The sequence below is a fragment of the Uloborus diversus genome, unplaced genomic scaffold, assembly GCF_026930045.1.
Source record: "Uloborus diversus isolate 005 unplaced genomic scaffold, Udiv.v.3.1 scaffold_257, whole genome shotgun sequence".
Classification (NCBI taxonomy): Eukaryota; Metazoa; Arthropoda; class Arachnida; order Araneae; family Uloboridae; genus Uloborus; species Uloborus diversus.
Genome location: NW_026558414.1, coordinates 192,533 through 207,089, shown reverse-complemented (window position 1 = coordinate 207,089; position 14,557 = coordinate 192,533). Strand labels below are relative to the sequence as shown.

General features: G+C 30.5%; 1 protein-coding gene across 1 annotated transcript in view; it reads right to left on the bottom strand.

Annotated features, from left to right (window-relative positions):
- Positions 1 to 1,415: 1,415 nt before the first annotated feature.
- The window catches only part of LOC129233219 (phosphatidylinositol 4-kinase alpha-like), a gene marked incomplete at its 3' end in the record, with an annotated part of 78,194 nt that continues 65,052 nt past the window's right edge, over positions 1,416 to 14,557 (bottom strand). Inside the window, 14 exon segments of the mRNA XM_054867276.1 lie at positions 1,416 to 1,535; positions 2,272 to 2,361; positions 2,494 to 2,577; positions 5,764 to 5,845; positions 5,936 to 5,994; positions 5,996 to 6,061; positions 7,160 to 7,313; positions 7,403 to 7,434; positions 7,436 to 7,537; positions 8,149 to 8,279; positions 9,524 to 9,629; positions 11,438 to 11,488; positions 12,279 to 12,438; positions 14,121 to 14,224. Coding sequence (XP_054723251.1) covers positions 1,416 to 1,535; positions 2,272 to 2,361; positions 2,494 to 2,577; positions 5,764 to 5,845; positions 5,936 to 5,994; positions 5,996 to 6,061; positions 7,160 to 7,313; positions 7,403 to 7,434; positions 7,436 to 7,537; positions 8,149 to 8,279; positions 9,524 to 9,629; positions 11,438 to 11,488; positions 12,279 to 12,438; positions 14,121 to 14,224 — 1,341 coding nt within the window.

Genomic DNA, 14,557 nt, shown 5'->3' with positions numbered 1-14,557 from the left:
GGGTGGCATGCTAACCCCGGATAAGCAAATTCTCGGATAATCCAAAAACTAGGTAAAAATGATGCTAGTGTATGCAAATAGCTTAAAACAATCAGTAACACTTGCACACATTAAAACTATAGTTGAAAAGATATAACCAATGTATGTAAAAAATGCCTGTAAAAGCTAAACCAACAACCTCGGGTTACAATAAGGATTGCTCATTATTTCATACACATAGGTGAGCAAATCGTTGCAAACAGATTACCTGCAACAGATAAAAATGCACAGGGGGAGAGTGGAGATTTTTTTCAAAACCTGTCCAGTCACTGTTTACGTGTGTGAGTAGTGTTGATCTAAAATTCGGTAAACGGGTTAGATCTAAAATTCAGCAAAGTAGTGTAGATTTAAAAATCACGTTTCCACTGGTTAGACTTCAGTGACTTTAGAAGGTTGATGTCATTGGAAAGGAAGGGGATGAGAAAACAGGAATGTCTAAAAATAGATTTTGCACTCTTTAGGTTAAAATATGTGCATTTATCTACATTCAACTATTATTGCCAGGATTTTTTTTTTTTTTTTGAAAGTGTGAAAGGCCGCCGATAAGCCGCTCACTGATAATTGGGAGTTTACTTTATTACATTTGATTGTTTTGTTTCCTTTGAAAATACAAAATATAAAAAATTCTAAATGTTCAAACCAAATAGCAAGATTCTCTTTTTTCCTCGCCATCTTCCATTTTATCCTTTAGATGTAAGTTTTTATATCGAATTTATCATATTATTGTCTTCACTATTTTGGTACATTTTGCTTCTCCAAAATGAAATGTCACAGACTATTTTCATGCCTTGAAAAAATCCTAACTATATCACTATGTTTATATTTATGAGTGTGTGACTGTGTGTATGTTAATTTGCACTAAATTTGTGTAACGGCACAGATCTGCTTCTTGTCTTGAGCAATATATTTTTTAGCTACTCTTATATTTTATAGGTTGCACAAAATTTTATTATATTGGAGGCTAGAAATTTTGAAAGCGTAAAGTACTTTTAACACTAACTTAAATGCAGAGAAATACAAATCAGTGAAACGCATTGTTGAATTGGGTATCGTTAAATCAAAGGTCGGCTGCATACACATGTAAACAAACAAGCGCTGTTTTCATGAACAATTCTTTAAGCTCTTAAGGATGTGCAAAATATCACAACATCCATAAATAATTTATAAAAAGAATAGCTGCACATACAGAGTTATACTGCAGCATATACACTTAGCAAACATCTCTAAATTTGATAAATGATTTCATAAAGTGATTATGGATGTGATAAAAAAGCACAAAAAAGAAAAAAAGAGAGAAATTCACTAATAATAAATTTTGTAATAAAAGATTAACATAATACTATGTTTACACAGATAGACTTTCACATAAAACTTACTGATAAAGGGGAAGATAACAAATTAAGTCCAGAAAATTGTAACACACTTCCACAAGCCATTGCCAGACCACTATGATGCTTGAGACCATCAGAAGCATGCTGACGTACTGTTAAATACTCCTAATGAAAAAAAAAATCTCATAATGAGATTTTAATCAAAGATAGTGCGAGTAACATGTACAGTAGAATACCTTTATAACGCCGACCTGTATAACGCAATTCTCTATAAACTGCACAACTTTTTAGAAGTAAACAATAAGTTTTGAAGTTTTAAAAATCCTTCTGTTTTGCCTTCCAAACATAAAAATTGTTAGAAAGTTAATTTTGAATCAGTTTTTCATTTTTTCATCTTGATTCAAAGCTTTTAAATGAATATTAACATTCACAGTAAAATGAAAATACTAGATGGTTCTTGAAAATGCAGCTGTTATGCAAACCATGAAGCTAGCAGAAGTGCAGGTTATTTCACTTTCTTGTAATAAAGAAACATATTTATTTGTGAATGACTCATTGTATAATTAGTGCTTTAATACTCACTACAGATAAAACTCATTCTGAAGTGCTACTATATAGATATATTTTGAATATAAGTTTAAAATTTGAAATGACCTATATAACGTCAAAACCTCTATATAACGTAAAAACTCTGGTCCAAAGGGTGTGCGTTATAATGATCTTCTACTGTATTTAACAAATCAACAATTAATAGTATTTTACAATAAAGAATATTTTTAAATTTTAAATAATTATCAAATACTTTAAATGAAAAGAAAAAAATGAGCTTGTTTCTAAAATATATGTAGTTAAGATATCATTAATACATATATCAAAGAAATGAAAGGAAAAAAAAACTTACAACTAAGTGGGAATGAGTAACATTTGGTGCCCATTTTACTGCTTCTTGCAAAATACCTTTACTCCGAGCAGCAAAATCCCTAACAATATTCTGAAAAACAGAGAATCATAGATGGAATGAATAGTGATTATGAAGGATACATGCACAGAAAAATAAAGTTATTGAAAAGGTCAATTTAAAGGTATGGTAAACATCGAAATTCGTTGAATTTTTTTGACTCACCTCGCGTGTGTCAATAGCATCAGTCAAAGCAAGCTTGTAGTTTGTACGAGGAACAAGTAACTCTGGTATTTCTTCATTTGCATCCTTTTAAGCAAATAATATAAGCATAAGAAATATCATTAAAAAGTTATAATGAGATAAAAAAACATAAATTTGTTTGAAAATATTTTAAAATATCAAAATAACAAGTAAGTAAAAATGAATAATAAATCAAAACTTCAGGTTTGGATTTAAACTAATAAGACAAATCTCATACACTGATACTAAATAGAAATATATTACCTTACTTATACTACTACTTCTATTTCAACATGTAATATTTGATTAGATGGCTCAAATAATTATAAGGGGACAAGAATTCTAATTTTACAATGGAGTTTTAGTTTCCCTTGTTCAAAATACAAAATAGAAACAACGTTGATATTTTAGAGTAAGATTTTACAAAACGAAAAACAATGTGGAAGTATTATAGATCGGGGACAAGGCAGTGCCCCTGCCAAGTAGAGCAAAAAGAAACAAACAAATTGCAAAGCTGTACCATCCTTTTTTTGAAGTCACGGGGGCACTTTTGACCATCCTGTAACTTTGTTGTGAACAAAGCTAGAAGCCTGAAGTTTTTGTGACTAAGAGGACATACTATAACGAACTATATTTGAAAGTTTTAAACTATTTGTACTAACAGTTTATGAACTATTGCGAGCCAAAGTACTTGAATTTTGTCACTGATATACACAGTGCGTCCAATAGAAAAGGTGACTGATTTAATTTTTTTGCGGAACTATTAGCACTATCTATAAAAGAATGATTGCATTAAATGCACGTACATTTTAATTATTATCTGGATTAATTTCAAAGCGTTGGCAACATCATTTGAAACGTGATAACGCAAATTCTAGAAGAAGTCGCTTGGCCTCGGTAGAAAAAAAAATGGAGCAGCGCGCTAACATTAATTCTGTTTTAAATTGGATAAAAGTGCCAAAGAAACATTTGAATTGATGAAAACTGTTTATGGTAGTGAAGTACTGAGTCGTAAGAATGTTTTTAAGTGGTATGCAAGATTTCGTGAAGGTAGAGACAGCTTAGAAGATGATCCAAGACCAGTCATTCAGTAACAGTTTGAAATGATGAGAACATAGAAAAAGTGGCCGAAATCCTACGAAATGATCGTTGTGTCTCTACTCGACTCATCGAAGAGGTTACTGGCATACATAAATCCACTGTCCATCTCATTTTAACTGAAAATTTAGGACAAAGGAAAGTCTGTGCTCGCTTTGTACCGCACACATTGACTGACAACCAAAAACATTGCAGGGTGGAACACTGCAGAGACATGCAACAAGCGGCCACTAGGGATCCAAATTTCATGGCAAACATTGTAACTGGTGATGAAACCTGGTGTTTCAAGTATGAACCACTCACAAAACGTCAGAGCACGGAGTGGAAGAGCCCAGAAGATGCCAGACCAAAAAAAGTGCGCATGGAAAAAAGCCGAATCAAGACTCTCCTCACAGTTTTCTTTGATTCGAAGGGTATCATAAGGAATTCATGCCAGAAGGTGAATCAGCTAATGCTGCTTACTACTTGAGTGTTTTGAAGTGTTTATGGGCGAGAATTCATCGAGGTTAGACATGAACACCAAAACCAAGGGACATGGTCTTTTTTGCATGACAATGCGCCAGCACACAAAAGCTTGATGGTACGTAACTTCTTGGCCAAAAAAATATTGTGGTGCTTAATCACCCTCCTTATTCCCCTGATTTGGCTCCAGCGGATTTCTGGTTATTCCCCAAATTGAAATTGGCAATGAAAGACAAACATTTCGCCACAGTTTTAGATATTCAGGCAGCTACGACAGCGACATTGGGGGCAATTCCAAAAGATGAGTTTGAAGAATGCTGCAAAAAATTTCACGATCGCTTCCAGCATTGTATTGACTCCAAGGTGTATATTTGAATAAATCATCTTGTAAACTAGAAAAACATTATGTCTTGTACCTTATTTAAAATCATCACCTTTTCTATTGGACGCACTGTGTATGATAGATCACCAACAGTCTTAAGGTGCTTCTAGCAGTCACACCCACTTGAAATTTGTAATACAGTTAGTATTAAGCATATAACAGCGGGAAAAAGTGAAATATCTTGAAATTTCTGTCATGTGATGTAGCTTTACAAGTTTTTTCCATTATTGTTGGTTAGTTATTCTGACAGATGGTACTCTCTCTCTCTCTTAAAAAGAGAACCCTTCACCCATCAGTCAGAGATTGGCATTGTTATTTAATAATGAATAAGAGAGATAGAGAAAATATGAAGCCACAAAGGTTGGCGACTGCATCAAATAGACTTTTTTAAGTTACTTCAAAGACATTTAGTTTTCTCCAAGTTCTGTCTATGAGAAGATTGCAATAGCTGGGATTCTTGGTGATTTTTCTTATTGTTGCCTAATTTCCTGATGCCCAAAGTTTAAGAATTAATATATTTCACACTATGTGTTATTGACAGAATAAAACAATTTTTGTCCACAATTTGAAGATTCTAGCAAATTTCCAATGATCGAAATACCATTTATATGCTTCATTTCCAACATCCGTTGCATCAGGAAGTACTACGTAAAAAAGAAATGAGATCCCAACAAACACATAAATATGTACAAATATGCTAGTCTTGCTTCCACCATAAAGAGGGTGTTTGAGATAGTGTATAAAACTTAGTCAATAACAATATATTTTTATTTTAATGTTGTTTTACTACTATGCATGGTATAATTTTCAACCATCAAAATTTATATCTTCACTGAAATTTCGCAATATATTCAGTGACATAAATAGGCAGGATGCCAAGGGTGAACTTCAATAATAATAAAAAATAAAATTAAACAAAATATCTCATTGCAATAAGGTGCAAACATTCTTCTAATAATCGAAATAAATGAAAAAATTGTAAGAAAAATCACTGAAATCTCAAATAGAGAAAATATCTCCAGTACAGTGGCATAGTGAAGGGGGGTTTAGAGGGTAACCCTCCACACCCCAGAGGCTTTGGTTTTAATGTCAATGCCAATCTTATTACGAAAGTTTTTCCACATATAAATAATGCTTTTGATCAAAAAACTTTATTTTTGGCTCTGCTAGTGCTTTGGTATCACATGTTCGATGCAGCAAAACTTTGGCCTGTTTCAAAAGTTTTGAAACAGACCAAGTTGACTTTGTTTTAATCCAAAAACATGAAAGTTTCAAACTTTTGGTTTAAATTAAGAACATAGAAAGCTTACCCATTTCAAAGAGAGAGCCAATATTTGCAAAATATCAAGTATTGTCCAAAGTACTTTTCCACTCCATAATAAATGAGGAAATCTGAAGGCATAAAAAAAATCACACAAACGAAAATAAATAAAAAATCAAGAAAAGAAATAATATAACAACGCATTCAAGTTGTATTCTTACCTATCTACTAGCATTGAGAGATATTTATCTGCTACCCGTCTGATTTGCTTCTGAGGATGGGTTGAATTTCACAAGTAAAAATGTAGCATGTTCCTCAAGTTCATCGTCTCGCTCCTTATTTCGGGGCTAAAAATAGGATTTTTTTTTTTCTTTTGAAATTTAAAAACGAAACAGACGTTTATATTCAGTATAAAATAGAAAAATTCTCCAGTGTTAATAAAACTTCACTAATGAATTTAAACAGCAAGTTAATCAAATTTCTTAAATAATAACATCAATAAGTCTTTCAGAATGCAGCATACCTTTTCATACACAAAAATTCCATTTTTTTTTTTTTTTTTTTGAAAATTTCTTACAGGTTGAATTTCAACTTGTTATTAGGTCTGTATAGTTTTTGAAGCATTACTTAACTTTAAATATTTAGGTACAGTAATTATGAATGTGTATGAGCGAGATTTTTTTAAACCATACCAAGCTTAAGGATTTCTTTGTTCCAAATATATTTAATTGGATTTATTTAAAATATATTTCATTTTTCCATTTTCATTTTGTCTGCGTAAAAATGAGTGGTTTTTCTTTCATTATTATTTTATTTTTAACTATAATTTGTTTCACAGTATATTTCATTTAATATTACACTCATGCCAATTTCTTACTGCACAGATAATATATTTTTTGGATATTGCTTTTAAACTGCTTTAATTTATTACAATTATTTTTACATGATATTTGGTGTGGAATAAATAATCTGAAACAATATGCTAAAATTTATGCAAAACTATAATTTTTAGAAACATGGAGCAATTAAATATATTATGTAAAAGTACTCAAACTATGTAAAATTACTCAATCAAATATATTGCTCAGAAATTTAAAAATAAAATAAAAGAATGTTTAAACAAAAAAAAGAAAGAAAGAAAGAAAGAAAGAACATTTTTTTTAATCTGGCTGCAATCATTGATTGTGAAAACTTTAATTTATCAGATCCAAACTCATTTTTTATTAATAATTTATTTATTTTTGCACAGGCAGAGAGTGCTTTGTACTTTGGGTGAATTTGACGCTATCCTGCATTTTAAGTATACCACAACAGCATCATATCAACAGTGTAGATAAAGCACCATAACTAATATACAAATAGAGTTACTTCTATATTATTAAAACAGTCTCAAAAGATAAAGTTCTTACAACATCATAAGCCCCTGTGGAATTAATATAGCTTACTTTTGATGAGACAATGTCTAAATAGGTCTGAAACACTTTATCCGAAACTGCTACAATACACTGCCAGATTCCAGCTTTATCTTTTTGAATGGTTGGATCCTCTAAGTACTGAAGCATACAATGGAATGGGGTTTTCTCTTGAATATGGCGAACTCTAAGAAAGAAACAAAGCAATATCTAAATTTTTCAAGTATAAAAGCTTTATGATTTTTAAGAACAAAATGATGAAAACAATAAACAAACCTCAGAGTTTCAAGATGATAAACAGACAATAAAATATGTACACTGAGCACAATTAAGCTTATTTATTAAAGGTGTAACATCTGCTTGATGGTCTAATAATCCCACGATTTGACTTCTCAGCTCTTGAATTTCAGACTAAAAAACCGTAATAACACGATTAGAGGTATAATTTTAAGGAAAAAAAAAACAATTAAAAAAAATTTAATCTTGAAGAAACACTGCTATAATATAAATTAATTACAAATATGAACTTTTCTTTCTTAAAAAAAGAAAAAGAAAAGCATGAAAAATCATATGATAACCCAATCACAAAACTTTGCTCTTCTCTTACTTCAAAAATGCAACAATAAAAGATGTGGATAAATAACATCATTTTTTTCATATCTGAGAGGTTTAGAGTAAAATAGGTGTAAGTCGATAAAATAAGAATTTTTTGTTACTGAATGGTTTAATAGCCACTTTTTGCACAATGCACTAGTGCTACTTCGTCAAACAATTACTGTCTAATAGCATATGGTTGAACCTGGACTTACACAACTTTTGCATAATGTAGAATAATAAAATTAACTTCTGATAGTGTTAATAGAAATTATAAAAATAAATAAATAAACTACAGTACTTTTTCTCTCAACAGTGCAATTGTTTATGATGTTTGAAAAAAATAATACATTTTGCTTTAAAAAGGACTTCAGTACTATTTATAGAAATATAAAGCAATATTTTAAATAATAGTTCATATAACTTACAACAGAAACTGCATCCGCTCGAATAGCTGAATTATACTGCAACTCGGATCTTAAATGCTCTCTTGATACTAAAAGAGGAGATTTTGCAGCAATTTCCTTCAATTCCTCAAACCATTCTTGCGGCCACAGACCTAGTCATACATATTATTTAGACAGAGCAATTGCACAGAATTTGACTTTACATCTTCAAAAAAAAAAAAAAATTTCAAATATTATTTTAAAGATTTAAAATTCAATTCATACATTTATTTTTCTTTTACATATAAGACGACAACTACTTAATTTTTAATATACTTTATTTAAAATAAAATTAAAATAGATACTTATTAGTTTTGCTGTTTTTCATAGCATATTCTGTACGTTATGCAAATAATAAACTTTCATAAACTATTGTGATACTTTATAAAGTTATTTTAGAAGCATGTTAACAGAATAAAATTAAAAATAATGTTTTATTGCACAGAACTTGCAAATTACTGCATGCTCGTGTTTTGGCGTTACAAGGAATGCCTTTTTCAATGCAAAAGAAGTGAGCTTATAGATGAAAAGGTATCTAACAAAAGCAACGAGACAGAAAATTAAGCAGGGATGATATGTAGGAACATTTCTATCTCACCTACCTTCTGATACATAATATTGATACTATATCGAATTGACGAATTAAGTATTCAATCAAAATTAGGTTATGCTGTGTAATATTTGGATTATAATTTTTAAAAAATAATATGAGGGCGTCAGTGGCTTAAAAATTAATAAGTTGATTCCATTCATACCTATGCATACTTCATATTTTGTTTTTGAGTATATAAGAAGTCTTGACATCTTAAAATATCTGCAAATTTAATCGTTGAATAAAATGACTTTTATTAGAACACTATTATAGAATATATGGCATTAACTAAAAATATGAATGAATAAACAGAAAAAATGCCGCAATCTATAAATAGAAAATTTAATTCACTAAACTTATGAAGTATTTCATTTTTAATTGTGAAATGACATAATTTTTTTTTATAACTGTTATAAATATTGCTTAGTTAATTTATTTTATTTATTTATTAATACTTTTTATTGCTTATTTATAAACTTCAAAATATAGCTTATAGTAAATAATTTCTTTAAGAAATATTTCTAATAACAAACTGGGTTAGATTTTAAAACAGTGTCAAAATAATTCTGCAGCTAGTAAAATCTTACATTTATGATTCCATTTGGCATAATGCAGCTAAATTTATTATTGTTATTTATTTATTTATTTTATTATTATTATTTTTTTTTTATTGATTTATTTTTTTATTTTTATTTTTATTTTTTTTTTTGTGAAATTAAAAAAAAAAAAAAAAGAAAAACACATTCAACACACTGAAATCAGTACCTGATTCAGAAGTAAAACCCATAACAACACAATACAACCAAAAATCTCTGAACAACTTCAAAAGACGTGGTTTTGGGCAAGAAATAGGTGGTATACGACGAAGAAGCTAAAGAGAAAAGATAAATTACAGGTATTTTACTTAGTTTTTAATGCAATTTAAATACAAATTAATAATGTAATTTAATAACAAAAGTAATATAAACATAAAATAATTAATGCAATTTAAAAAATAAATTTTTAATGCAAGGCCTCAGGGTTGCCTTGCATTGCTACTGTCAGAACAAGACTGGGGCGCATATATATGTTCCTCCCTGACTTCTACTTTTTAGCCTGAAACAGTAGGATTACTAAGCATTGCAGCAAAAAATTGTAGAAGTGATAAGTTTAAAAGGAGTCAGAAAGGGGAAATCCCCCCCTTCCCCCGATTTCTAGAAATCAATGTACAGTCAGAGCCCGATTTAACGGATTCAACGGAACCGAAACTTTTATACGTTAAATTGGGGTTATTCTTTTTATCGGGTTGTGAAAAAAAAGTAAAAAAATACACTTACCTTATCTAAAACTCGTAATAAGCAACTGTGCAAAAATATCCAAAATTAGAAAATTTTATTTAGCATTTTACGATTTATTATACGCTAGTTAATTTGAAATTTAAACTACTGAGCAGTAGATGTTTGGACAATTTCCTTTATACTTGACTCAAAATAGTTCTCTTTCAACTTATGGAGAGAAAAAAGTTGTGTATTTTTGCAGCCTGCTGAAAGAGACATATTTTTAGTTTCCAGGCCATGTAAAGCATTTGAAAAAGTGAGTTTTAATGGGAGTTTCACTATCGCTTTCAGCATCAGAATGACCATTCGTTGGTTGCCTCCTTGTTCTCGCCCATCAAAAATTGCTGATTCCAAAAAAAAAAAAAAAGTCTTTATCTGTTTCAGATAGTATGGATGCAACATTTAGTAAACAATCCAATCTTTCCTAACTCAAATTAACAAAAAAATTTTTTTTTGGCTGTTAAAATAATTTGTTTCGGGTTTTATTATTCGGTAAATAGGGGTTTTTGCCTTCCTTTTAGGTGGGGAGAAAAAAAAATCGTTAAATCACGAAATTCGTTAGATAGAGGTTCGTTAAATCGGTGTCCGACTGTGTTTACATATATGGGGAAATGACTTTTGTAGTGATAAAATATACATTAAATACATAAAATACCAAAATACTCTTTGATACCCCCCCCCCCTTCCTCCCACCATGGAAAATTTGAAATGATATGCCTGCCTGTTCTTGGATGCTTTAGTTTACAATAAAAAATGGTTCACAGCTTTATTTTACAATGTTGTTTCTGCACATTTATGACAAAACATAGAATTTTTTCCAATTGTTGATGTCATACCAAGAGTAGGGGGCATGACAATAAAGATACGAAAATTATAGAGGAGGCCTTAAAGAAGATATATAATGGCTACACAATAACTGATGCTGACTTAGCAGCAGCAGTAAACATTTTTCTATTAAAGTAATACAAACTGGTTTGCTTTCATAGTATATCTAATATGCATAGTTTAGAAATTGATCTGATTTTAGTGGTTGATTCTGGTCTTATGAAGTTCAATAATGGAGAATATTACTAACAAGAAAAATTGCATTTCAGACTTACACTCTTTTTCATCAGATTAAAATTCATCTATGCAATTTATCAAATGGTTTGTTGCTTTTTTTTTTTTCTTTTTTTTTTCAGATTATGTATTTCTGTCTTAAGGCACTGCATTCAAAATTATTGTATCATGATAAGATAAAATAGTAATAAACTAGTTCAGCTTCATGAATTGCATAAGCGTATTTACTATTCAATAAATGCAACTAATTTATTTTTTATTATAAACACTTCCAAACATTTAAAAAATAAAATTTTTACTTTACCACAGATATCACTGGGATTAGAACTCCTAAGTTACCAGCACTACTGGATGCCTGCAACATAAACACAAAAATAAACTAGTAATAACTTTTCTTGTATTTTTATGTCACAAAATAAGAGTCAACAAATGCCATTTTCATTATTGTGAGGGGGGAAAAAAGACTTTTTGACTCTTAAAACAAACACTGAAGAACAGAAATTTGAAACTAAATTACTTTGCAGGTCAAAATGTATTCAAGCTTCCTCTAAATACCCTATTTTTTTACAATAAAAGTACCAATACTCCAAAAATAGAGAAAATAGAATAAGTAAAACTTGGAATATTCGCCTGAGATACACAATAAGAAATAAATAGATACCTTTGTGCAGAGAAGTAAAAGGAAATAACCAACGTTTTACAGCACAAAATTACATATTAGTGCAGACATGCGTTTCAGGGTTTCAAGGAACCCCTTTTTCAATAAAATAGTGATCTTTTGGATGTAAAAACACGTGGTAGAAGCCTCCAAAATGGTGAGCTTTTAGATGTTTACATAAAAAACTCACTATTCTGCATTGAAAAGGGGGTTCCTTGAAACCCCGAAACACATGTCCGCCACAGAAATCTAATTTTGTGCTACAAAACGTTGGTTATTTCCTTCTATTTCAACATACACAGTATTCACCTTAGAATCATTAGTATTCCATAAAGTTAGTTTTGAACACAAGTTGCATAAAAAAGAACGGGGGTTTTGAGATATTTTTCTTCAAACTGTGTAGCAAAACCCCAAACATGTTTTTAAAGACTTTTTTTTTCTCACAGTTGCATGGAAGGAAAAGAATTGCTATCTGCAAGAAACTCACCTTGAAAGCTGCGGGAGCTCTCTCACTGGCCCTTTTCCCTTCCAAACCAAGTTGAACAAACAACTCAAGAAGTCTAACAAGGAGTTCATTTTGTTCAGCCTCCCCTTCAAGATCAGCCGCAATATTTGCGAGGGCATTTATCACAGATAAGGAAACGTGTCTGCAACAAAACAAAGCTCATGAAACATCTTATACAGTCACACCCCCTAGTAATGATGCCATGTATAGCAAAATTATGGCTTTAAAGAAGTAGCCTCAATTTTTCACTTAAACATTTCCTGTATATTATTTAACTTTTTATTCTGAAATTACACCTGTAAAGAGATTTTTAATTGGTCCGTTCGACTTTGCTATAAATGGGCATGACTGTATATAAAACTATAACAGATGCACAGTAAGTAAAGTAATAATCATGCTAGTTTTATCAAACGAAAAAAAAAATTTAATAAGTTATATTTTATATTGTTTAGTCTAAAAGACATAACACAACATATTCAGCACTTGTTTCCGAAACTTTTATCTTATGATATAATTTTGACTGATCTTTATGCTTTAACAAATTAACTATATTTTGACCCTTAAAGAATTCAATACATTATTTGCATATATTTCTGTGCGTGTGAGTTGATAAGCAGATTTTGGTCACATTCTTATCCAGAAAAAAAATTATACAAATACAGTTATCACACTAAGAAAAAAATCTTGTACAGATACTATGCTTATACCAGTACACCTGCAGGATAAATAGATTTTTCTTGGGGAAACGTTGTCTCATCCCGCAGAGAAAAGTTTAATAAATGAACAGCCATCTAGTGCTTCTTAAGTTTAATAGATTTTGGATGTCTAACACAAAAGTGCTGACTCTGCTAGGGTACATGTCCCCTTGCATACACACACACACATATATATATATATATATATATATATATATATATATATATATATATATATATATATATATATATATATATATATATATGCTATCATCATTTATCACCATTGCTTTTCAATATGCCATATGCTCTTCTAAGTCTCAATTCCCTATTTTGGAAAATTCAAATATTTAGTTTTGCATTAGTCGGCTGGGTGACCTGGTAGGAAGATGTTGGATTTCTGTGCTGTGGTCCCGGATTCTGACCCACGGTGGCTAGTTGGCCAATTTTAAAGATGCAGAAAATCGTCAGCACCTATGTTGTATGATTATGCGGCATGTATAAGGTCCTTTGGGTATTTGTCAGGCTTTGAATGAACTCGGCAAAATAAAATCCCTAGAGTAGTTTTGCATCGAAGAGAGCCCAGGTGCCCCCACCTGGTGGAAAATGAGCATCAAAATTATCTGTGCCATTAACAGCTTGCATTAATGATTACACATGAAAGACTAGATGTCATGCCTGGGGATTGCACTACGTCTACAAAAGGGTAAGTTGCCTAACACAGTTCCATCAAAAAGAAAGAAAAAACAAATCTAGCACGACAAGAAAACCATGTACAGTTTATACATAAAGTACGGTTTAGATCCTATATTGATCTAAATCACAGTGACCCCTGCCATGGTATATAACTAGTAAACTCTCATCTTCACATATTTTCACCTTACTTGTACAGTTTGTGAGAGAAAACCAAAACAAGAACTTGAAACACCCTTCAGCTTCCTTTTTCACCGCAGAAAGAAGCCCAATTTTCAATATTTAACTGGCAACATATTTCCAAATGTTTTTCATTGGTTAGCAAATTTAAATATTTTTGCCAATTAAAACTTTCCAAACTACAGATGGTACCTTGAAAATATTAATTTAGCTACAGCATTGATTTACTTGAGGAAATTGCAAACATTTGTCTCACCTATAGCCTTGTTTTCTCCCATCTGCACTTCCAACATTGTAAGCAGAACTGGATTCCACAGTGATCATTGTAAACATTTTCATCACTTCTTCATGCACATGAATCTTATTAAAATGAAAATATATTCATTAAGAATGCACAAGACATATTTGAATAAGATTGGCATTCACTGTTGAAAATAAAATGTGGGATCATTTGTACCAATACATTTGATAACGAAAGGAGAATAGCTTAAGAATAAAAATTATGTAAAAACAAATGAGCATAAAAAGGACAAACAGAGTATTTTAAATTGATACACTTTTAAAAATATGTAAGCAAAACTCATTGATAGGAATGGACAAATGTATGTATATAATACAATGTAGGATCAAAAATTTCCAGAATAGGCAAATTACAATTATTAATAAAATATAACAATAATTTTCATATAATTT